General features: G+C 37.8%; 1 protein-coding gene and 1 long non-coding RNA gene across 4 annotated transcripts; both read left to right on the plus strand.

Annotated features, from left to right (window-relative positions):
• Positions 1 to 1,477: 1,477 nt before the first annotated feature.
• On the plus strand, positions 1,478 to 4,706 carry LOC138912400 (uncharacterized). Of its 3 annotated transcripts, none has more exons than XR_011417933.1 (3): positions 1,478 to 1,667; positions 4,075 to 4,188; positions 4,259 to 4,706. It is a non-coding gene; the product is annotated as an uncharacterized lncRNA (long non-coding RNA). The 3 variants fall into 3 exon arrangements; XR_011417932.1 differs by lacking the exon at positions 1,478 to 1,667 and adding an exon at positions 1,873 to 2,704; XR_011417934.1 differs by lacking the exon at positions 1,478 to 1,667 and adding an exon at positions 3,758 to 4,000.
• A 1,618-nt stretch (positions 4,707 to 6,324) lies between these two features.
• On the plus strand, positions 6,325 to 11,392 carry LOC138912686 (presequence protease, mitochondrial). Its single transcript, XM_070213938.1, has 2 exons — positions 6,325 to 6,956; positions 7,011 to 11,392. The coding sequence occupies exons 1-2, from the start codon at positions 6,418 to 6,420 to the stop codon at positions 9,535 to 9,537; spliced, it is 3,066 nt and encodes a 1,021-aa protein (XP_070070039.1). The 5' UTR covers positions 6,325 to 6,417; the 3' UTR covers positions 9,538 to 11,392.
• The last annotated feature ends 11,627 nt before the right edge of the window (positions 11,393 to 23,019 follow it).

Consider the following 23,019-nt stretch of genomic DNA (forward strand, 5'->3'; position numbering starts at 1 on the left):
TTGAAATCGTGTTCCTTATTGCAGGCGGCGGTGTGTGAATAGATAATTTCTGAGCGTTAAATGGGGGTGGGTTTCTGAGTAGCATCACTATCAGGCACTTATGCGCTGTGTGATTTCTGTGGCACTACGATTATAATATTTTTTAACAAAGAAATCACCAACTTATAATATTCAAAAATCCTATGATTTACACCAAAACCAAAAGACTTGTTCTCACATTTAGTTTTAATTTTAAAATTCGTAGAAACCAAACAAATTTCACTAAATATCTATTATCATAATGTGTATAATCATAATATTTATTGATGATTTTATTTTATTTTACTCAAAATTTTTACAAATAATATTAAGAGTGAATGTGGGATTCAATAAAATTATAGAGAAAAGCCACGGTAAGACGATTAAAATATTTGATCACATTTATAGGGTCTTCCCACAGAGCTCCTTCCACCTACCACCATCCGTTGAACGGATGGTCCGTAAGGTTTTGCCGTTCCGAAAATTTCAGAGTTAGTCCGCCATCCAATTTTGACGGACTTTGACAGGCTCTTTTTTCGATAGTTAGGCGATGTTTTTTGGGTGCAACTCTGAATTCTTCCTCTTGACTGTGAAAAATGGAGCGATGACTGCGGGAACAAATAGAATCGTTGGCGGGAAAATATTTAATAATGCATGAGCTCATTGTTTTTTGGCTATTGTTGAAGTATTTATAGTTAGTTATGAGCGAAAAAGCATTTGCATTTGCATTTCTGCGTACGAAAACATCAATATTTGTAGCAAAGGCTCAGAATACGCTCTGCGCTACCTAAAGAATAACTAATATTAATAAAAAGTGTACTATGTACTCCTATTAAGTTCCAAAGTTGCTATAAATTACCAGAACAGCAGAAATTTGGGGTTGTTTACAAATTTGCCATATTAATATTGGCTAGGCAGAGGCGTAGTAAGAGCGGAGTGTGGGGTACGGGAGGTTAGGCTTCCCCCAGTCAGCAATATGTATGCATACTCGTTAAAGAATATGTTATAAACGTTCAGATATGTTTTTAAACTATTTTCTTAACCTATTTATTGTATTATTTTACAATAAAATTAGGAGAACGCAATTTTACGACAGTTTTCGCGAGTTGAAATCCCCCTTCGTTAATGTTGAGCTGAGCAACTGCTCTTCAGTCAGCTGTTATTGGATGGTAGATGGTGGATAGAGTTCTGTGGGAACACGAGTTTCACATTCGTCAAAAATCCCAACCGTTTCAAACGGATGGACTCTATGGGAAGAGTCTATTACTGTCTAAAAGTGTTACCAAGGTAAATAGAACCACACATATGCTTTCTAAATTGATTTTAAAATAAATAATTCGTACTGGTGATACTAAAATGTTACAGAGTTGCCACGACCTTTAAAAAAAGGTGACAACTCTGGCTTTTCAGCAATTCAATAAAATTTTCATCAGCCCCGAGGCTGTTGAATTGCTGAAATTTCGGAAAGTTGACTTTGTATGGAACAGCTGATTAACAGCTGACCAAAATTCAACAATTCAGCAATTCAACAGTTTAGGGAATCCCCCTAAAAACAAAATATACATCTATCGCGAAGAAGTCACTTCTGGACGATTAAAATACGATAGAACACATTTTACAAAAACAAAAAGGGTCGCGATCGTAGAGAAGTAACTTTTAAGACACATCTAGGCGATAGAAAGACGATAGAACCCCTTCTACAAAACAAAATACACTAGTTTACAAAATAATATTCTTGGTGTGCTCCCCAGCAATTGATGGCAAATTCTGTTAGTGTTGGACCCCTAGATCACAAAAATAGCAATTATTTTTTTTTCGATGGCACAGTTTTTTTTTTTAAGATTTTTTAAAGATCGAAATGTTAAATTTCGGACTTTTTTCGAATTTCTTCTTATATCTCGGCAGATATCCACTTGGTTGAGCCAGTTTTAGTTTTATTTTAAAGTCAATAGATCAGAGCTTAACTTTGCCATACAGATCAATATGATTGGATGAGTAATGGCAGCGCAGAAGCTTGACAAAGATGAAAAATGTGTTTTTTGGTCGTCTGTAAGTCGGCTGTATATATCGTAAAATCTCGAAATAAATCCGTTGAAAAATCATAATGGGTACAAACTTAAAGTGTACATCCTACCGAATAGAACAAGCTGGATATGGCCCAAATCCATGGAAAACTGGATTTATGGTGGATTTTTAAAGTTCGGATTTTTCCACTTTTTTCGGTTGACAGAGTCCAAATTTAAGATTTATCATAGGCGGCGTCATGTAAACAAAAATGAGTGGTGACGGCAGCCGGATCAAAAAATAGCTAAATTTAAAAGCTAGAAAATTATAAAATAAATTTAATTTCTGAAAATTCCTTTAAAAATATAAAATTGCTTGCGTTATGACTGTGAGTATTTTTAATTAAGTACTATCCATTTGGATAGTTCATTCTTATGAAAAAAGTAACCTTAATTTCAAAAATTAAATTCACTTTAATAATTTTCTAGCTTTTAAATATCTGATTTAGCTATTTAGTGACCCGGCTGCCAACACCAATTATTTTTGTTTACATGTCGCCGCCTATGATAAATCTTAAATTTGGACTCTGTCAACCGAAAAAAGTGGAAAAATCCGAACTTTAAAAATCCACCATAAATCCAGTTTTCCATGGATTTGGGCCATATCCAGCTTGTTCTATTCGGTAGGATGTAAACTTTAAGTTTGTACCCATTATGATTTTTCAACGGATTTATTTCGAGTTTTTACGATATATACAGCCGACTTACAGACGACCAAAAAACACATTTTTCATCTTTGTCAAGCCTCTGCGCTGCCATTACTCATCCAATCATATTAATCTGTATGGCAAAGTTAAGCTCTGATCTATTGACTTTAAAATAAAACTAAAACTGGCTCAACCAAGTGGATATCTGCCGAGATATAAGAAGAAATTCGAAAAAAGTCCGAAATTTAACATTTCAAACTTTAAAAAATCTTTAAAAAAAAACTGTGCCATCGAAAAAAAAATTAGTGCTATTTTCGTGATCTAGGGGTCTAAAACTAACAGAATTTGCCATCAATTGCTGGGGAGCATTTCGGCTGTAAACTAGTGATATACATCTATCACAAAGAAGTCACTTCTGAGGCACTTCTGGAGGATAGAAATACGATAGAACACATTTTACAAAAACAACAAGGGTCACGATCGTGGAGAAATAACTTCTAAGGCACTTCTAGGTGACAGAAAGACGATAGAACACGTTTTACAAAAACAACAAGAAAGGAAGCTACCTTCGGCCAGCCGAAGCTTATATACCCTTGTAGATAAAAGAATACTCACTCGGTGCAGTTCCAGGGATTCCAGATTCAGCGTTTCGATTTATTTCAATTTTGTTTTTAAGTAGTCAAGAATCAAAACGCCTACTTTCTACAAAGTTACAATGAATTTTCTTATATTTGTTTGGGAGCCTTAAGATATAGTGGTCCGATCCGGCTGGCTCCGACATATGTACTACCTGCAATAGAAAGAAGACTTTCGGGAAAGTTTCATCGCGATAGCTTTAAAACTGAGAGACTAGTTCGCATAGAAACGGACAGACGGACAGACGGACAGACGGACATGGCTAGATAGACTCGGCTATTGGTGCTGATCAAGAATATATATACATTATGTGGTCGGAAACGTCTTCTTCACTGCGTTGCAAACATCTGACTGAAATTATAATACCCTCTACAAGGGTATAAAAAGGGTTCAAATCGCGAAGAAGTAACTTCTGAGTCACTTCTGGACGATAGAATGGCGATAGAACACATTTGACTACCTAAAAAGAGTTGCGATCGCGAAGAAGTAACTTCTGAGACACTTTTGGTCGATAAAAAGACGATAGAACACATTTTAAAAAAACAAAATCAATGGGAAAAAACATCTTTCAATTCACTTCTGGAAGTTAAATTGAAGATAGAAAGGAATTTGGTTTATTTTTTTTTAGTTTATAGGGTACAGTCCGCTCTTGGCTCTCCCTTTATACCTGAAAACTACCCTTTTTTCTCTTTTACCTACGCACTTTGTAGGTTGAATTCGAGCGTCAGTTCGTTTCGAGATTTCTTTGGAAAAGGAATTACTTGGCGTGAAACTCTGGGCAAACCGAAAACTTAACTATACTCCACTTATAAAAAATTTAAAAGGTAAATACTATCTCCGATTTTTATATGGCACAATATTAATTTTCTTTTGTTGTTTCAAACATTTTCATAGACGAAACACGGAACTGGAATTAAATAAAGTAATACAACACCATTTCCTACAAGCTTATGGACCGTGCTTACATGCCGCAATGCCTTTGTAACTATATACCCTGCAGGAAACGGAATCAGTTTTGAACCAGTAAAATACTAGTTGGGTCAGGAAAGTTAACTTGTTCAAGTTATGTCCATTTTCTTGTTACGAACTTGTCCATTTTACATATGCTTGTCATCGGAAACAACTAGTCCATTTGCTACTAGTTTTGCATTAGTGACTGTTAACCAATTTACGGTTACAGCTGTTAAACTACACTAAAAAATAATATTTTCACGAAAAAACTAAAAATTAATCTGTAAACCATCAAGTGATTGGATTTCACTAGTACTTGACGCTCTCCTAATTTAGTAGCCAATTAAAAGGCGAGGTCCTTAGAAGAATCTCATAATTATTATGTAATCAAATACAGTAAATGATAATTAAATGGAAATAAAACAAACTTACTTTTTTTGAGGCAAGACGCCCTCTCTAGGACTGGAACACGGGACCTTTGGATTTGTAGACACACGCATCACATTTTGTAATGCCCTAACAATGTGTATGAATTTAAATGTGACATAATTCAAAAACAGTGATTTTTCATAAATATATTGCCTCGGACGGATTAAACAAAGTTTAAAATAAAACTAAAGCATCACCTAGCAAACAAAAAACAAAAAAAAATGTACAGAGACTGGGGATTGAACCGAGGACCTCGAGTGTTTGATTTGATTAGTGTTAAATTTCCCAAGACATTTACACTCTAGGCTATATTTTTGGATCATATGTGTTTCATTTGCAACTAGTTAAATTCCAGTTGCCTTTTAACTTTTCACTTCTGTCGTTCGTAGGCTTGACACACCCATTTTCTTGTTTATATTCTTAGGTAGTTGGCATAGGACAATTTACTGTTGTTTTGAGGAAAAAAAAAATTATGATAAAATCTTTTCTCGGCTTATAGGCTAAAAATGAGGAATTTTTTTAATTTAAAATAAGTAGCAAAAGTAAAGGTATGCTTAATTTTCAATATTAATTTCCGCAGGCGAAGCTGCGCACTACCAACCCTGCTAGTGTGTAATAAAATCCTTATGTGAATGGGTCATAAAAGAACAATGCCAATATCTATTGCAATTAATATCATTGCCACACTAAGTGAGTGTTATAGTAGTCGTCCCACAGATCTCCATCCACCATCCGTTGAACGGATGGTTCGTAAGATTTTGCCGCTCCAAAAATTTCCCAATTATAGCCTCTTCCCCTATTTTACAAATGTGAAACTTGTGTTTCCTCATAGCACATTCACCATCCACTAAAAGCTGACTGAAGAGCAGTTATGGAAGGGGGATTTCAACTCGGCAAAACTGTCAAAAATTTGCGTTATCTTTATTTTATTGTAGAATAATACAATAAATAGCATATATAACATATGTATATGAACTTTTATAACATTTCCTATAACGAGTATGCATACATATTGCCGACTGGGGGAGAGCCTAACCTCCCGTGTCCCACACTCCGCTCGTACTATGTACATACGCCTCTGTCTAGCCAATATTAATATGAAATATTTGTAAACAAACCCAAATTTATGGTGGTTTGGTAATTTATAGCAACTTCCAAACTTTATAGGAGTGCATAGTTCACTTTTAATTAATATTAGTATTTACAAAGTGCAGAAAATATTCTGAGTCTTAAAGTATGTTTTATTAGAATAAATTACATCTTAAGATTGTAAATTATAAAATATATAATAACAAATTTGTTATTGTAATAATAGTTCTTGGGACTGACACACAAATCACAAGTCTAGCCGGTATTTAAAGAGTAAATTAAGAAGCGGGCACACCAACGACCAAAATTGGATTTGTCATTCATAGCATCTGTTTTTGTAATTGCGCACATATATATTTACATACAGGTAAGTTAAGTAATATTGATATTGTTTATTTTGTTTTGGACTCGAAAACCTTGTCAACTTTCAAAGTACATTTGTACGTATTTATGTATGTATAGTTTTTTTTTTTTTACATACATATATATTCTTTAATTTATTGTACTGCTATATGGCTGATGTAACTGCGAGGATTATTTTAATCGTTTAGTTTAATGGTGTATTATCATTTGTAGACACAACAATGTTATCGCGGTTAAAAATGCTGAGATCTTCGCATCCCCAGCTCGTGCGGGCTCAATTTATAACATCAAGTATCAAGTCTGCATCCAAACTAATTTGCCGAAGACAAGTGGTTACTATGCCACCCGTAATACATCAACGTGAATATAAGTATACAGAAGGAAAAGTCTATCATGGCTTCCAATGCGAACGTGTGGAGCACATTTCTGAGTTTGAGCTTACGTCCTATACGTTGCGTCATGAGGGCACTGGGACAGAATTATGGCATATCGACCGAAATGATGCTAACAACGTATTTTCCATAAATTTCCGTACAACACCTTTTGATTCCACTGGGCTTCCACATATACTAGAGCACTTATCATTATGCGGATCAAAAAAATTTCCCGTAAGGGATCCTTTTTTTAAAATGCTTAACCGTTCGGTAGCGACTTTTATGAATGCAATGACTGGTCCGGATTATACGATTTATCCCTTTTCGACCATGAATGAAATGGATTTTAGGAATTTGCAGCAGATTTACTTGGATGCCGTATTTAGGTAAGATCTTATTAAATTTACAAATTCATTAAATTTTAATATTTGCTTTCTCAGGCCAAATCTTGCATATTTGGATTTTCTTCAAGAGGGCTGGAGGCTAGAGCACAAGGATATTAATGATCAAAACTCACCACTTGTGATTAAAGGAGTGGTTTATAACGAAATGAAGGGTGCCTTTTCGGAAAATGCACAGATCTTTGGTCAGAGTCTTCTTAATAATGTTTTTCCTGACCATACATATGGTCATGTGTCTGGAGGCAATCCATTGGAGATACCCAAATTAACTCATCCTGATTTAGTTGATTTCCACAAAAAATATTATCATCCCAGTAACTCTCGTATATACTCTTACGGATTATTTGATACAAACAAAACGCTTGCACTTCTCGATAAAGAGTATTTATCAAAGCAAAATTGGATTGACAACTCGTACAGTCGGATACCTCAGCAAGAGCGATGGATACAACCCCGTAACGTTCACATTTCTAGTCGACTAGATAATATGGGTGCGACAATTGATAGGCAGAACCAAATTGCTATCGCGCTGCTGATGTGTGATGCGACCAATATACAGGAGAGTTTTGATTTACAGGTTCTGTCTGAGGTACTAATTCGTGGACCCAACTCTGCGTTTTACAAGAACTTAATTGAACCAAACTTTTCGGGTGGCTACAACCAAGGCACGGGATATTCATCGGACACTAAGGACACAGCTTTCGTCGTTGGATTACAAGACCTTAAAGTTGAAGACTTTACAAAATTCATCGAACTTTTTGATAAAACCATTTCCAAGGCTATCGGGGATGGCTTTCAGTCAGAGCATCTCGAAAGCGTGTTGCACAACCTTGAGTTGTCATTAAAACACCAGAGTCCCAACTTCGGAATCACTTTGTTGCTTAATTCCACAGCCTTGTGGAATCACGAAGGCGATGTAGTTAGCAACCTTCGCGTATCAGATATGATATCACGGCTGCGGGCAAGTTTAAGTCAGAACAATAACTATTTCCAAGACAAAATGGAGCAATATTTTGTCAATAACAATCATAGACTAACTCTGACTATGTCGCCAGATGAGTTATATGAGGAGAACTTCAGAAAGGCTGAAAAAGAATTGTTAAGGCAAAAAGTAAAAAACCTTGCTAAAGAAAATTTAAACCAAATATATGAGAATGGATTAATATTAGATGCATTTCAAAAGGCTAAACCAAATAATGATGTCTTACCGTGTCTGACGCTAAAAGATGTGATTGAGTCACTAAAATGGCCAAAAGTATTTTATCAAAATATCAAAAATGTGCAGACTCAGATTTGCAAAGCTTCGACAAACGATGTTACTTATTGTAAGTGCTTGTTCAATATAACGGATTTGACACAAGAAGAAACAATGCTTGTGCCCCTATTTTGCAATGTTATAAGTGCCATGGGCACCACAAAGTATAATTATCGGCAGTTCGATGAACTCGTTCTTTCCAAAACCGGTGGTATAGATTTTTCGGTTAACTTAATTGAAGATGTAAATGATGGCAAAAGTTACAGGCTGAGCGTATTGATGAGCACACATGCACTTGAAAAGAATGTTTCGAGCATGTTTCATTTGTGCCAGGAGTTATTAAACAACTTTATGTTAAACGATTTGGACCGCCTTAAAATGCTTATTGAAAACTATATTTCGAATATTTCGGTAGGAGTGGCAAGCTCGGGTCATTTGTATGCTATTTTGGGAGCGACTTCATTAGTTAGTGATGCTGGTAAACTTAAGGACCTTTTGTCAGGCGTAGGTCACATAAATTTTATGAAAAACTATGTACGAATAACTAATCCGCTAGAAATGCGTGATAAGTTAACTTCGATTGGAAGGAAAGTATTTAACAAGAGTAATATGCGTGGGGCAATTAACAGCACACAATCGTACATGCCATTGGCAATTAAACATTACGAAAATTTTTTGGAGACATTGCCAGACTTAAAAAAAACCAAGACTTGTAGTTATATACAGTTTTTTGACCCTAGTTGTCAACAATACTCGATGAATATACCAGTTAATTATTGCGCCAAAGCCTTTTTCGCAGCTCCATATCTGCACAAAGACCATCCAACACTCCGAGTTTTGGCGAAAGTAGTATCAGCTAAATATCTACTGCCTGTTGTTCGCGAGCAGAATGGGGCTTATGGTGCTGGTGCCAGGATCAGCTCAGATGGCATTTTTAGCTTTTATAGTTATCGAGATCCACATTCATCCAAAACGCTGGACGCGTTCGATAAAACATATAAATGGCTACGATCCGATAAAAGTGTTATAGATCAACAATCTCTTTTTGAGGCAAAGCTTGGTGTGCTTCAGCAATTAGACTCGACCATAGCACCTGGAAATATTGGAATTGATAACTTGCTATATGAATTATCACAGGAGTGTTTTGAGGACTACCGATCTCGAATGCTATCGGTAACTATTAATGACTTTCAGGACTGTATAGAAAAATACTTCAGAAATCCATCTAAATATTATGGGAAATGCATTTTAGGTCCAGTCAATAACAAATTGGAATTTGAAACTGGTCAAAAATGGAAAATAAATAACTAGTTATAAATATATTAAAATTGAAATATTTCTGTAGCTTACTTTCTTAGCTTGACAATAAATGTACGGACAGGTAAAATTAAAAAACAACAATACTTTCATATACGGGGGTGCTACGGAAATATCGGAATGGATTTCTGCCTGAAGAGTTTTAGTACTTTCAAAAAAACTTAAGGTGAAAGAAATCATTTTTTTCGAAATAGCCGCGCAAAACTGAAAAAACTTTACTAGGGCTGCTGCGTGCTAAAAATAATGTTTGCTGTCGTTGCTTATAAATATACATCGGATTTTAGGTTTTTTTTTATTTGTGGTCAGAAAAATCTAAAAAAAAAATTCAATAAACTTATAAAAATACAAGCTTTAAGAAAATAATGGCATATCGGAAATATGCGGTTTTTTGGGTCAAAAAAGGTTAAGAAAAATGCCAAGCATATTTTGACCTATTTTGTTTAGGTCAAAAGAGGTGGAAAAAGGTTGAGTTTTTTTTATATATGATATAATGTTCAATGCTTTTATGTTGCTGCTGGGGTTAGAGTATAGTTTAAGCTTGTTATTCTTATAAATTTTTGTTTTTGTCTTTGCTTTGTTAGTTTTTACTACCGCAACAATGTAAGGAGTGTTGAGTCAGAGTAAAGTAGTATTCGTGGTTAATAATTATTTTTCTTCTCCTGGTAATACTGTATTTATTAAATGTGTACTGTTAGACTAATTTGATAAGAAAAGGTAAAACAATAAACTTTTACAAACTCAGGGAGTCAACACTTCTGTTTTTTTGACCACAGCTGTATGCTTCTATGTTCTTGACCATGTTTTCTACAATTTGTTTTCTATGTTTTCTAAAATTGTTCTAACTATGGGGTTTGAAAGAAGAAGAGTGTATCTTTTAAAAATCTTTAACATCAAAATAAACCATGAATCCATTTGCCAGTGATACCTCCGGAAAGTTGATAAATCTCAGCATTTTTCGAACTTTGAGGTCCTTGTGCTAAGAATTCTCGCGTCGGGGAACTTTTAGGAAAATGCAGTTTAATTTGGGAATTCGGAACGAATTCAAAAATATAGCATCCAACGAGAAAAATTTTGAGTGTTGCATAGTGTAATTTATTTATATTTTGTTGTATGGCTACAATTTGGATTTTCCCTATTACATGCCTACTTGAAAGAATATATTTCCAGTTAAAATAGGTAAAAAAGGTCAAAAAAGGTTGACATATTCCAAAATATGCTTTTAGGTTAAAGATATGTAAAACGGTCGAATTCGGAAAAATATGCCGCGTTCAATATAATCTATACACCTCGGATCTTGCATATTTGCATATTTTTATAGGATAAAGATAGATCAATTCCGAAAACACCAAAGTTCTTTTCAATAAAAATATAGTTTACATTTTTTTGCATTGTAGAAGAAAATATTTTTATTTAATTTTTATACGCTGTTCACAAATGAAGAAAAGTCTCATTTATCGAAATAAAATGGTGGCAGGCCTGGACACCGACCCATGTCACATTTTGTCGGCCTGTGTTATTAATTAAGAAACTTTGACGTTTCTCTCCAAAAACCATTTTGTATGCTGAAAAGCTTCTTTCTACGTCGAATAAAGTAATTGGTGCAAATTTATATTTAATAATATTTTCACTAGCGACGGGTTCCAGTCCAGTAATATCTTCAGAATCGAGACTTAAAATATTGTTAATTTTTAAAATTATATTATAGTCGGGATTTATCTTTAAAATCGCATCAAATTTATGTTTTAAGTCCATTTCGAGGTCACCAGATATATTACACCAGTTTACAAATAAAAATCTATGAAATATACCATGAATTAAACCTTTGTTTTCCGGTAAGGTAAGAAAACAACGGTGTTTTTTTTGCCGTTTACAGCTGTTAACTGACAAAACAGGGCTCTAACAGAGCTGTAATACCCGTTTTTCCCAACGTAAAAAATCGATATAAAATCGAACTATTGATTGATTTTTTTGTTGATGGTCTTGTTAGTTGACTGAAAGATGTATCTTTAAGTATAAGTCATAAAACTAATTTCGGTTTTAGGCGTGTATTTTTAATGATGCCATTTATGCCAGCATTTTTTCTCACTTTTACAACTTTGACGAAGTGTAGCTTCTAAACTACTGAATTGAACTCAATCCAGTGTATAAGAAAGTTGGAGTGCAACTCAAGTTAGAAATTAAAAATGGGTCAAAAACATTTTTTACACTTAAAAAAAATTGTATCCAGAAAAAAAATTTTAAGTGCCATTTTCTTAATCAGAAAAACGTACCTTACCGGAAAACAAAGGTTTCATTCATGGTATATTTCATAGATTTTTTTTTGTAAACTGGTGTTATCTATGATGTTATTTGATTCCTTGACAAAATTCATTGTAGAAAATAAGAGTAAACCCTTTGCTTCCAGGGACATAATTATTTCTCCTAATCTGTTAAAATTTGATTTTATATAAATAAAATCTCGACGAAGCGTTGAAATATCCTGGAAAACGTCAAATTTTGACCGATATCACCGTATTGTTCCTATGGGAGCTATTAAGATATATACGTCCAATATATACAGGCAGACAGACAGACAGACAGACAGACAGACAGACAGACAGACAGACAGACAGACAGACAGACAGACAGACAGACAGACAGACAGACAGACAGACAGACAGACAGACAGACAGACAGACAGACAGACAGACAGACAGACAGACAGACAGACAGACAGACAGACAGACAGACAGACAGACAGACAGACAGACAGACAGACAGACAGACAGACAGACAGACAGACAGACAGACAGACAGACAGACAGACAGACAGACAGACAGACAGACAGACAGACAGACAGACAGACAGACAGACAGACAGACAGACAGACAGACAGACAGACAGACAGACAGACAGACAGACAGACAGACAGACAGACAGACAGACAGACAGACAGACAGACAGACAGACAGACAGACAGACAGACAGACAGACAGACAGACAGACAGACAGACAGACAGACAGACAGACAGACAGACAGACAGACAGACAGACAGACAGACAGACAGACAGACAGACAGACAGACAGACAGACAGACAGACAGACAGACAGACAGACAGACAGACAGACAGACAGACAGACAGACAGACAGACAGACAGACAGACAGACAGACAGACAGACAGACAGACAGACAGACAGACAGACAGACAGACAGACAGACAGACAGACAGACAGACAGACAGACAGACAGACAGACAGACAGACAGACAGACAGACAGACAGACAGACAGACAGACAGACAGACAGACAGACAGACAGACAGACAGACAGACAGACAGACAGACAGACAGACAGACAGACAGACAGACAGACAGACAGACAGACAGACAGACAGACAGACAGACAGACAGACAGACAGACAGACAGACAGACAGACAGACAGACAGACAGACAGACAGACAGACAGACAGACAGACAGACAGACAGACAGACAGACAGACAGACAGACAGACAGACAGACAGACAGACAGACAGACAGACAGACAGACAGACAGACAGACAGACAGACAGACAGACAGACAGACAGACAGACAGACAGACAGACAGACAGACAGACAGACAGACAGACAGACAGACAGACAGACAGACAGACAGACAGACAGACAGACAGACAGACAGACAGACAGACAGACAGACAGACAGACAGACAGACAGACAGACAGACAGACAGACAGACAGACAGACAGACAGACAGACAGACAGACAGACAGACAGACAGACAGACAGACAGACAGACAGACAGACAGACAGACAGACAGACAGACAGACAGACAGACAGACAGACAGACAGACAGACAGACAGACAGACAGACAGACAGACAGACAGACAGACAGACAGACAGACAGACAGACAGACAGACAGACAGACAGACAGACAGACAGACAGACAGACAGACAGACAGACAGACAGACAGACAGACAGACAGACAGACAGACAGACAGACAGACAGACAGACAGACAGACAGACAGACAGACAGACAGACAGACAGACAGACAGACAGACAGACAGACAGACAGACAGACAGACAGACAGACAGACAGACAGACAGACAGACAGACAGACAGACAGACAGACAGACAGACAGACAGACAGACAGACAGACAGACAGACAGACAGACAGACAGACAGACAGACAGACAGACAGACAGACAGACAGACAGACAGACAGACAGACAGACAGACAGACAGACAGACAGACAGACAGACAGACAGACAGACAGACAGACAGACAGACAGACAGACAGACAGACAGACAGACAGACAGACAGACAGACAGACAGACAGACAGACAGACAGACAGACAGACAGACAGACAGACAGACAGACAGACAGACAGACAGACAGACAGACAGACAGACAGACAGACAGACAGACAGACAGACAGACAGACAGACAGACAGACAGACAGACAGACAGACAGACAGACAGACAGACAGACAGACAGACAGACAGACAGACAGACAGACAGACAGACAGACAGACATTTATAATTGAATTCTTATACTCTGAATATACCCATGTCCGAAATGAACGTTTTCATTGGACCGTACTTCAGAATGAATGATTTAAAAATTGCTTTAGCGACAGTGTTCGACAGTGACTGCATATTCATTGCCATTTTCTGATTTTGGTGATGGAGCAATAGTGTCCACTTTCGAAAGCATTTGTAGTCGTATCAGTTAGTATCAATGGTGTCTTATGGTGCTTAGTTATTATAGCTTTTTGGCATTTCTGACATTTTCGTATGTACTCAGTAATATCACGAGTCATACCATTCCAAAAAATGTCTTTTGACCTTGGCCAAGGTTTTTGTAATGCAAGTTTGACCTCCTTGTATGGGATCGTCATGGAATTTAGACAGTATAGCTTCTTTCTCATCTTGTTTTTCTATAAGGGCCACCGGGTTGAGTAGCGGTACTCTTAATATATTCAATATCTTATTGCCCATTTGTTTAAAATTATTTATTGAAACATGTTCAAAGATATTTTCCAACGGTGCCATTTTTAGTTGGCTGACTTTATGTATACCGGCTTGCATTTCAAGCCTTTGGAAAAATTGACCTAAGTCTAGGATTCCATTGGTATATAAATCGCTAACGTCATATCTTGCAGTAATTTTTCTGCCATGTGTAGTGGCGCTTGTCACTCCAGTTCCCTAAAAAGAATGTTTTATAAATATCCCTATCCTATCTTATATCGTGACTCACCGGCCACATCGGTGGCCTTTTTGGCACATTAAAAATGCCAATGATATATGCTTATATATGAAACTTTAATTATATTGTCAAACGAAATAAAAGCGGGGTCGGCAAATTCCTCGGCTGTCGAACGACTGAGAGTTAGCGATGGTCTTCCTATAACCTACTGCTAACTCGTTGGTTTTCCGATAGCTTAGTTTTGCAAATGTTCGCTAGAGGGATTATGTGGAGCGCCACAGCACTCCCCCTCCAGTGAGGACGTCACGATTGGATTCTGCTGTCTCGAATAAGTGCGCACCACTCTTGCATTTGCTAAATCCATGGTGCGATCATCAATACCTATGTGTGCTGGTTTCAGTCGATCCACAGATACAGCCGTCTCTTTGTTGTTAACTTTCAAAATAAATACATTATCCGTTTGTTGTCTTAAAGCTTCATATGCACCGGTATAAGGCGCTTCCAAAGGTGGTTTGACTGCATCTGTACGGATGAATACATGCGAGCACTGATCAATCCCTTTTAGTCTAAACAGCTTATTTTTAATATGATGGCTTGTTGGAGAAGGTTGCACGAGACGCATTTGTTCTCTGAACGTGGATATAAAGGTTGAAGGATTAGGCTCCGTGTCGAGGTCGTTAAAGAATTCATTCGGAAGACGTAAAGGAACTCCATATAACAATTCTGCGGCGGATGACTTTATATCTTCCTTGAAACACGTGCGTAATCCGAGGAGCGCAGACGGAAGTACTTTAGTCCACGGATTACCAGTGCTGCACATCAATGCTGACTTGAAAGATCGATGCCATCTTGCTACAAGTCCATTGGATTGGGGATGATAGGCTGTAGTATGAATATGTTGACTTCCGAGAAACTTGGCGCGTTCCTTAAACAGTGCAGCCTCAAACTGGGTTCCCTGATCAGTAGTAATCGTCTTTGGGGCGCCAAATCGTGAAATCCAGTGGGTCCAAAAGGCGGTGGCAATCGTTTCTGCGGTAATGTTGGTTAATGGTATAGCTTCAGGCCAACGTGAGAAGCGATCGATCATTGTGAGACAGTAGCGGAAATTCTGATATGCTGGCATTATTACTATGTCCAGATGTACATGATCCAATCTTCCGCTTGGAACGTGTATCATTTCAGGAATCAGGTGGTTGTGCATCAGGTAGTCACATCCTTATTCATGTGAGGCCAGACAAATTTTTGACGAATTTGATGCGATGTTGCTCTGCCGCTTGGATGTGATAAGTTGTGAATGTAGGCAAATACTTGTTCACGAAGAGCCCGAAGAATGTAAGGCCGCGTTCGACCTGTTGATATGTCACAGTATATCCAAACATTGTCAAAACTAGTCCTTTGCAGCTTTAATGCGGTGTTTCCTTGAAGCAGTCCTGTCAACTCCTGGTCTGACGCCTGCGACTCCTCTATCTCAGCTGTAGTCACAGATACCGGCATTGAGATAGCCCACAACCTCGAAAGAGCATCTGTCAGCGCCCTTTAGATGAACAATGGTTGTAGAAAATTGGGATATAAAGCTGAGATGGCGAATTTGTCGAGGTGATGCTTTTTCCGGACGCTGTTTGAAAGCATAAATGAGGGGCTTGTGATCCGTCTTAATTATAAAATTACGCGCTTCGATCAAATGCTTAAAATATTTCACAGCTTCGTAAATGGCCAATAATTTCCTGTCAGAGGTGCTGTAGTTTTTCTCTGTAGAGCTTAACTTTTTCGAAAAGAATCCCAGCGGCTGCCAACAATCATTTGTGAACTGCTCTAATACGGCTCCTATTGCCATGTCAGAAGCATCACACACCAATGCAAGTGCAGATCCTGGCGAAGGAAAAGAAATGACTGCAGCTTCGGGTACACTCTTTTTGCATTCTTCGAAGGACGAAATAAGTTCAGGAGTCCATATGATTTTGCGGTGATCATTTTTCCTTAAATTTTTTAGTAGCTCTGATAAAGGTGCTTGTATATGCGAGGAATGCGGAATGCATCGACGATAATATTTAACGATGCCCAAGAACCTTCCGAGCTGGTTGATAGTGTCTGGGCGAGGGTGGTTCTGAATGGCGTCAACGCGATCTCTCGGTGGTTTAATCCCATCACTGTTGATGACATAGCTGAGAAAACGTACCTCTGATTGAGCTAGCTGACATTTGTCCACGTTGACGCAAAGTCCATGTTTCTGAAATATTTTAAGAACATTGCGAAGATGGTCTTCGTGGTGATTTACGGAATCTGACATGATCAAAATGTCATCGATGTGACAATATACATAGTCAATGCATAATCAACTGATTCTCTCTCTGTTGTATACGGACGTGTTGTATATTCGCTCCCACATTTATTCGCTTAGTGTCGAAATTTTCGATTTTTTATATTCTCAACTTGGTTGAGCCCGCCGTTTGAATGCAAAGCCATCGTCTTTATAAAGATATTAAAAAATAGTGAACAACGCGAGTGCATTGTGCATTGTTGATGTTTTTTATTTACTTTGTCGTTTTGGCGCTCTCTCGCACCGTTTGTTCTGCTCATCTCCCAACTTTAGTCACCGGCTTTCATTTTCGAGTTAACGGTTCTTTGCTGATTTGGTCTTATCGCGCTCTTTCTTTCCTCGACGCCCTCATAGCCACACAGCTGTTTGTTGGCACTCATCTAAAGCTTTCTGTTTACATTTCTCTACATTCTACATTTTATATCTTACTTTAACTTGTAACAATGTCTGCTTGCTGTGTTGTTGGTTGCCAATTTACTGGCAAAATCACTTCTCGTCAGCCGATTGTTAATTGCTGGTTGTGTGAGAACATTGCGCACGCTAAATGTGTTGACTTTGGGCATAGTGCGGCCAAATTGCGGATCGTACTAGGTCTAATGCCGACCTGGACTGCCTACATATCAAAATTGATATTAGATCATTTATGTGGCAAATGGAGCTTGAGTTCCAGGCCTTGCGTGCTGGATTTACGGACTTATTAAGTCGGTTTAATGTTTTCGACTCAAACTTTAAAGGTCGTATTTTTCTTAATCAAATATCATTAAATATAAATCGTCGTCCTACACTGCCTAATATTTCTCTACATGTTCCAGATCTCTCGATCAACCTCTCTCTTCCAAGCCCCACTGCAAGCTATATGTCGTGCGATGAGGACGATCCCACTGGGAGCGAATCATCAACGACCGATGTCAGGATGCAATCTCGGCCAGATTCGCTGAACGTAGTTTCGCCTGAGTCTTTAGGGCCTACTAACCGGTCGCCGGCTGTTGCCACTTCGGGGGCTCTACCGCACCTCGTACTGCCCTTAGATAATACCCTTGTACCTCCTCCTGTTCCACTTTCTAGCATGATCCCTAGGAAGAACAGTAATAGCCCAGCTCCCTCTTATCCGGTACCACTCACTCTCATGGTACCTAGGAAGTCTATTTTTGTGTCAAGATTGAATGCAGCACTCACACTCAACGACGTGATGCATCATATTGTCTCGAAACTCTCCCTTCCCAATCAAAAAGGTATTGAGATCACTAAATTTAATTTTAAACAAATAAGAGATTATTCTTCATTTAAAATACTTGTTCCGGATGAACTGTTCTCCAAACTTCTTGACCCTAATTTTTGGCCTGCTAATATAATTGTTCACGAATATATAAAAAAATAGTTCGCTTCCCATCACTTCCTTGTCGGCGCCCAGCTCTGCTTCAAATTCAAAAAACTAAATTTCATAATCCACTATCAAAATGTACGGGACTTCTTAGTAAACTCTTAACGCTTTATATAAACAGCTCAATTTTTGAAGCCAATGTTATTGTATTCACTGAGACCTGGCTTAACCCATCTGTACACGATAGTGAGATTTTGTCAAATAACTTTTTTGGTTATCGGAATGATGGTCATACCCGTCGAGGTGGAGGCGTTCTTATTGGAGTCAAATCCGATTTAACTTCCGAGCTTGTTGATATTTCTGGTTCATCAGGTATTGAATTTATTTGTGTAAAATTATCTTTTCTAAAAAATAAAATTTTTTTAACTTGTCCTATATACCCCCTAACTCTGAATTTAACGTGTATATATTGCACCTGTCTGCCATACAGTCTATCTCCTTGTTGCTTGCTGAAACTGACCAACTCATTGTGCTCGGTGACTTAAATTTTCCCAATATTTCATGGTTGGAGAGTAATGACTCATTGGCAATGATTACTAGGATGCAACATGACTTTGTTGATGGTCTTGTTGAACTATCCTTGCAGCAAGTTAACTGGATTCCCAATCATATTGGTCGTCTCCTTGACTTAATCTTCGTCTTTGATGGTATCGATGTTGAAGTTAGTCGAATTCCGCCACCATCTCTACCTGAAGATTATTATCATCCTACCCTTCAGTTCTGTATAAATGGATTTTTTAATGCTTCCAGGACTGTAATAAACGTACATCCTAGTTTGTGTTTTAAAAAGACTGACTATGCTAAACTAGTTGAATCTTTATCGACAATTAATTGGTCCTATCTTGTTGACCTTCCTGTTGATGATGCAGTTGGGTATTTTTATAAAGTCCTTTATCGTCTATTTGATGTACATGTCAACATGTCGTCAACTATCCTATCTAAAAAATAAAAAAAACAGACTTTTTAAACGTTTCAAATTTTTCTGGCTTGTTGACGGACTGGGCCAAATATAGTTCTGCTAAGGCGGAATTTGTCCAGCACAATTCTGACTGTTATCAAAATTACCTGTCTCGTTGTAAGCGTGATTTCAAAAGTAATCCTAAACTTTTTTATTCATTCGTCAATTCTAAACGGAAATCTAATTGCTTCCCTCATTCTCTTTTTTTATACCCTTGTAGAAGGTATTATAATTTCACTCAGATGTTTGCAACGCAGTGAAGGAGACGTTTCCGACCACATAAAGTATATATATTCTTGATCAGCACCAATAGCCGAGTCTATCTAGCCATGTCCGTCTGTCCGTCTGTCTGTCTGTCTGTCTGTCCGTCTGTCCGTTTCTATGCGAACTAGTCTCTCAGTTTTAAAGCTATCGCGATGAAACTTTCCCGAAAGTCTTCTTTCTATTGCAGGTAGTACATATGTCGGAGCAAGCCGAATCGGACCACTATATCCTAAGGCTCCCATAGGAATATTCAAACAAATATAAGAAAATGCATTGTAACTTTGTAGGAAGTAGGCGTTTTGATTCTTGACTACCTAAAAACAAAATTTAAATAAATAGAAACGCTGAATCTGGAATCCCTGGAACTGCACCGAGTGAGCATTCTTTTATCTACAAGGGTATATAAGCTTCGGCTGGCCGAAGGTAGCTTCCTTTCTTGTTTAATAATAATATAGCATCTGATGACGATGATATTTCCAACCTATTTGCTGATTTTTTTCAATCGACTTATACTGAATGCAATGGTGTTATTGATAATGATTATCCATACCCACTACCTCATGTGAACTCTATCTTCAAACCAGTGATTAATGTATCCGATGTTCTTCAGAGTCTTGATACTCTTAAGCTCTCTTTTTCACCGGGTCCTGATAAAATACCAAGTTGTATACTGAGGAATTGTTCGTCCTATCTAGCTTTTCCCTTAACATTAATATTTAATTTGTCGCTAAGTCAAGGAAGATTTCCATCCATATGGAAGGAATCGTTTATTGTTCCATTGTTTAAAAAAGGGAACAAGTCCGATATCTCAAATTATCGTGGTATTGCTAAACTCAGTGCAATTCCTAAACTTTTCGAAAAAATTATTACCTGTCAGTTGCAGCATCATTGCCGGTCTATTATTTCTCCGTGTCAACATGGCTTTACTAGACGTTGCTCTACTTCTACAAACCTACTAGAATTTACATCTTTAATTACTAGAGGCTTCCTGACATATACTGGTTTTTCTAAAGCTTTTGATTCTGTGAACCATAAACTTCTTATTTTTAAATTGTCCCGTTTAGGGTTTCCTCCAAACCTACTTGACGGGATACTTTCCTACCTTTCTAATAGAACTCAAATGGTCTGTTTTAACAATAGAATTTCCAAAATAATTAATGTTACTTCTGGAGTGCCACAGGGTAGCCACCTGGGTCCTTTACTCTTTGGCTTAATGATTAATGATCTACCTTATGTTATAAAATCGTCTACCGTATTAATGTATGCAGATGATGTCAAGCTATGTTTGTCCATGTGTTTACCTAGCTCATTTAATGACCTTCAATTAGATCTTGACTGTTTGCATACGTGATTCATCTTTATGACCTTTTATCGTTGTAATCCATCTCTGTTTTCTTATTCTATTGGAAATAACGCCCTTGAACGAATTTTATCAGTTCAGGATCTTGGCGTTTTATTTGATCATAAACTTAGTTTTAAAGACCATATATCTACTATATCTAATAAAGCCAGAAGTCTTCTTGCATTTATGAAACGTTGGTCAAAGGAGTTCGATGATCCTTACACAACAAAGCTTATGTATGTTTCTCTTGTTCGTCCGTCTATGGAATATTGCTCTTGTATATGGTCTCCTCAAATTAGCTGTTACCAAAATATGTTAGAGTCTGTCCAAAAACAATTCCTTTTATTTGCTCTGAGGGGATTACACTGGGACACAGGTAGTTGATTGCCCTCTTATCTTGCGAGGTTGCGCCTGCTCGACTTACCAACCCTCTACCATCGTAGAAAGTGTCATGGAGTTATGTTCTTACACAAACTTATTAATGGTGATGTCGACTCCTTTCCTTCTTAGTTCACTTAACTGGAATGTACCCTGTAGAACAGTTCGCCGTTTTCGTCCGTTGTCCCTGCCAATATGTATATCTAATTATGCCCTGTATGATCCTTTTCGTGTTCTGTGTGATGACTATAATTCACTGTGCCACGACTTACTGTTTGATACCCCCAATGCTACTAATTATAATAAACTTATGTATTTTCTGTCTTCAAATAATTTATAAATTCTTTGTAAGCATGTATTGTCTGTTGTTAGATTGTATTTTTTCCATGTCCGCGATTCCGCTTACTTGAACCGTTGCTCGGTGAAATCTTGCAGGTTAGCTATCGGATATCGGTCTGGTATTGTGGCTACGTTTAGTTTCCGGTAATCGCCACATACACGCCAGCCCCCGACTTTCTTGGCTACCATATGAAGTGGGCTTGACCAAGGGCTATTGGAAGGGCGACAAATTCCATTCTCTAATAAAAAGTTTACCTCTGCCTTAGCAGCGGCGCGTTTTACCCCAGCGAGTCGTCTAGGTCGATCGGCGATTGGGCTACCATTGATTTCAATGAAATGTTGAACCTTATGTAATGGAGCTCCGTTAGTACTCGGTTTTGTCGCGGTGACAAATTCTTGGATCATTCACTGGATATGGAGCGGGCCTTGCACGGTTGAGACAGTAACTTGATTTGACACATCTACACACAAAAAAAAAACTTGGTAAACTCAACTGTAATAATTGTCAAACAGGCCCCAACCAGCAAAATTGTCAATTCTACTAAGTAAATTGTAATTTCACAACAACAAAATACACACAATTAGCAAAGACACAAACCCAAAGCAAAAACTACATACACGTAACTATTTTAATAGTTACGTAACTATCTTTGTTGGTCAATTTTACCAAGCAAATTTTTTTGTGTGTAGGAATGTAGTTGTTCTAAGACCCGTTATCGAGTCGACCAAACTTTTGTGTTTCAAGTCGATTAACAGTTGAAAATTGGTCAGGAAATCGGCACCAATTATTGCAGTTGGAACGTCGGCTATGAAATTCCAAGTGAAGCTGCCTTGAAGGTCTAAATCAAGTGTTTTAATTATATTACCGTATGTCCTGATCATGGTTTGGTTGGCTGCAAATAATAGAAAATTGCTTGGCTTGATCTTCTGTTTCACCAGTCAGCAAGGTAAAACAGAGACCACTGACCCAGAGTCTATAAGGTAACGAATTCCTGATTTCTTATCGCGAATGTATAGTCGGTGATCTAATAGTTGGATTGGAGTATTTTGAAATTAGCTGGTGATGTCGTCGCTGTCTTCAACCAGCGTATTTGACGACAGTCCTGTTAGTTTAAAGTCTGGTTGAACGAGCAAGGGGTTCTGCACTTTCTAGCGTTTGTACCAAAACGTTGATGATAGTAGCATAATTCAGAGTTGGACTCTGTCATACCTTGGATGTTTCCAGGACTACGCGATGTGCCAGACGATCGGTTCGATGTGCCAGACGATCGGTTCGATGGTGGTTTCTTTAAGCGCT

The sequence above is a fragment of the Drosophila takahashii genome, chromosome 2R, assembly GCF_030179915.1.
Source record: "Drosophila takahashii strain IR98-3 E-12201 chromosome 2R, DtakHiC1v2, whole genome shotgun sequence".
Lineage (NCBI taxonomy): Eukaryota > Metazoa > Arthropoda > Insecta > Diptera > Drosophilidae > Drosophila > Drosophila takahashii.

Excerpts from the sequence above, each read along its gene's own strand:
- LOC138912686 (XM_070213938.1), top strand. The coding sequence starts at position 6,418 with ATGTTATCGCGGTTAAAAATGCTGAGATCTTCGCATCCCCAGCTCGTG. Across the intron at positions 6,957-7,010 it reads TACTTGGATGCCGTATTTAG|GCCAAATCTTGCATATTTGG; the intron begins GTAAGATCTTAT and ends TTGCTTTCTCAG.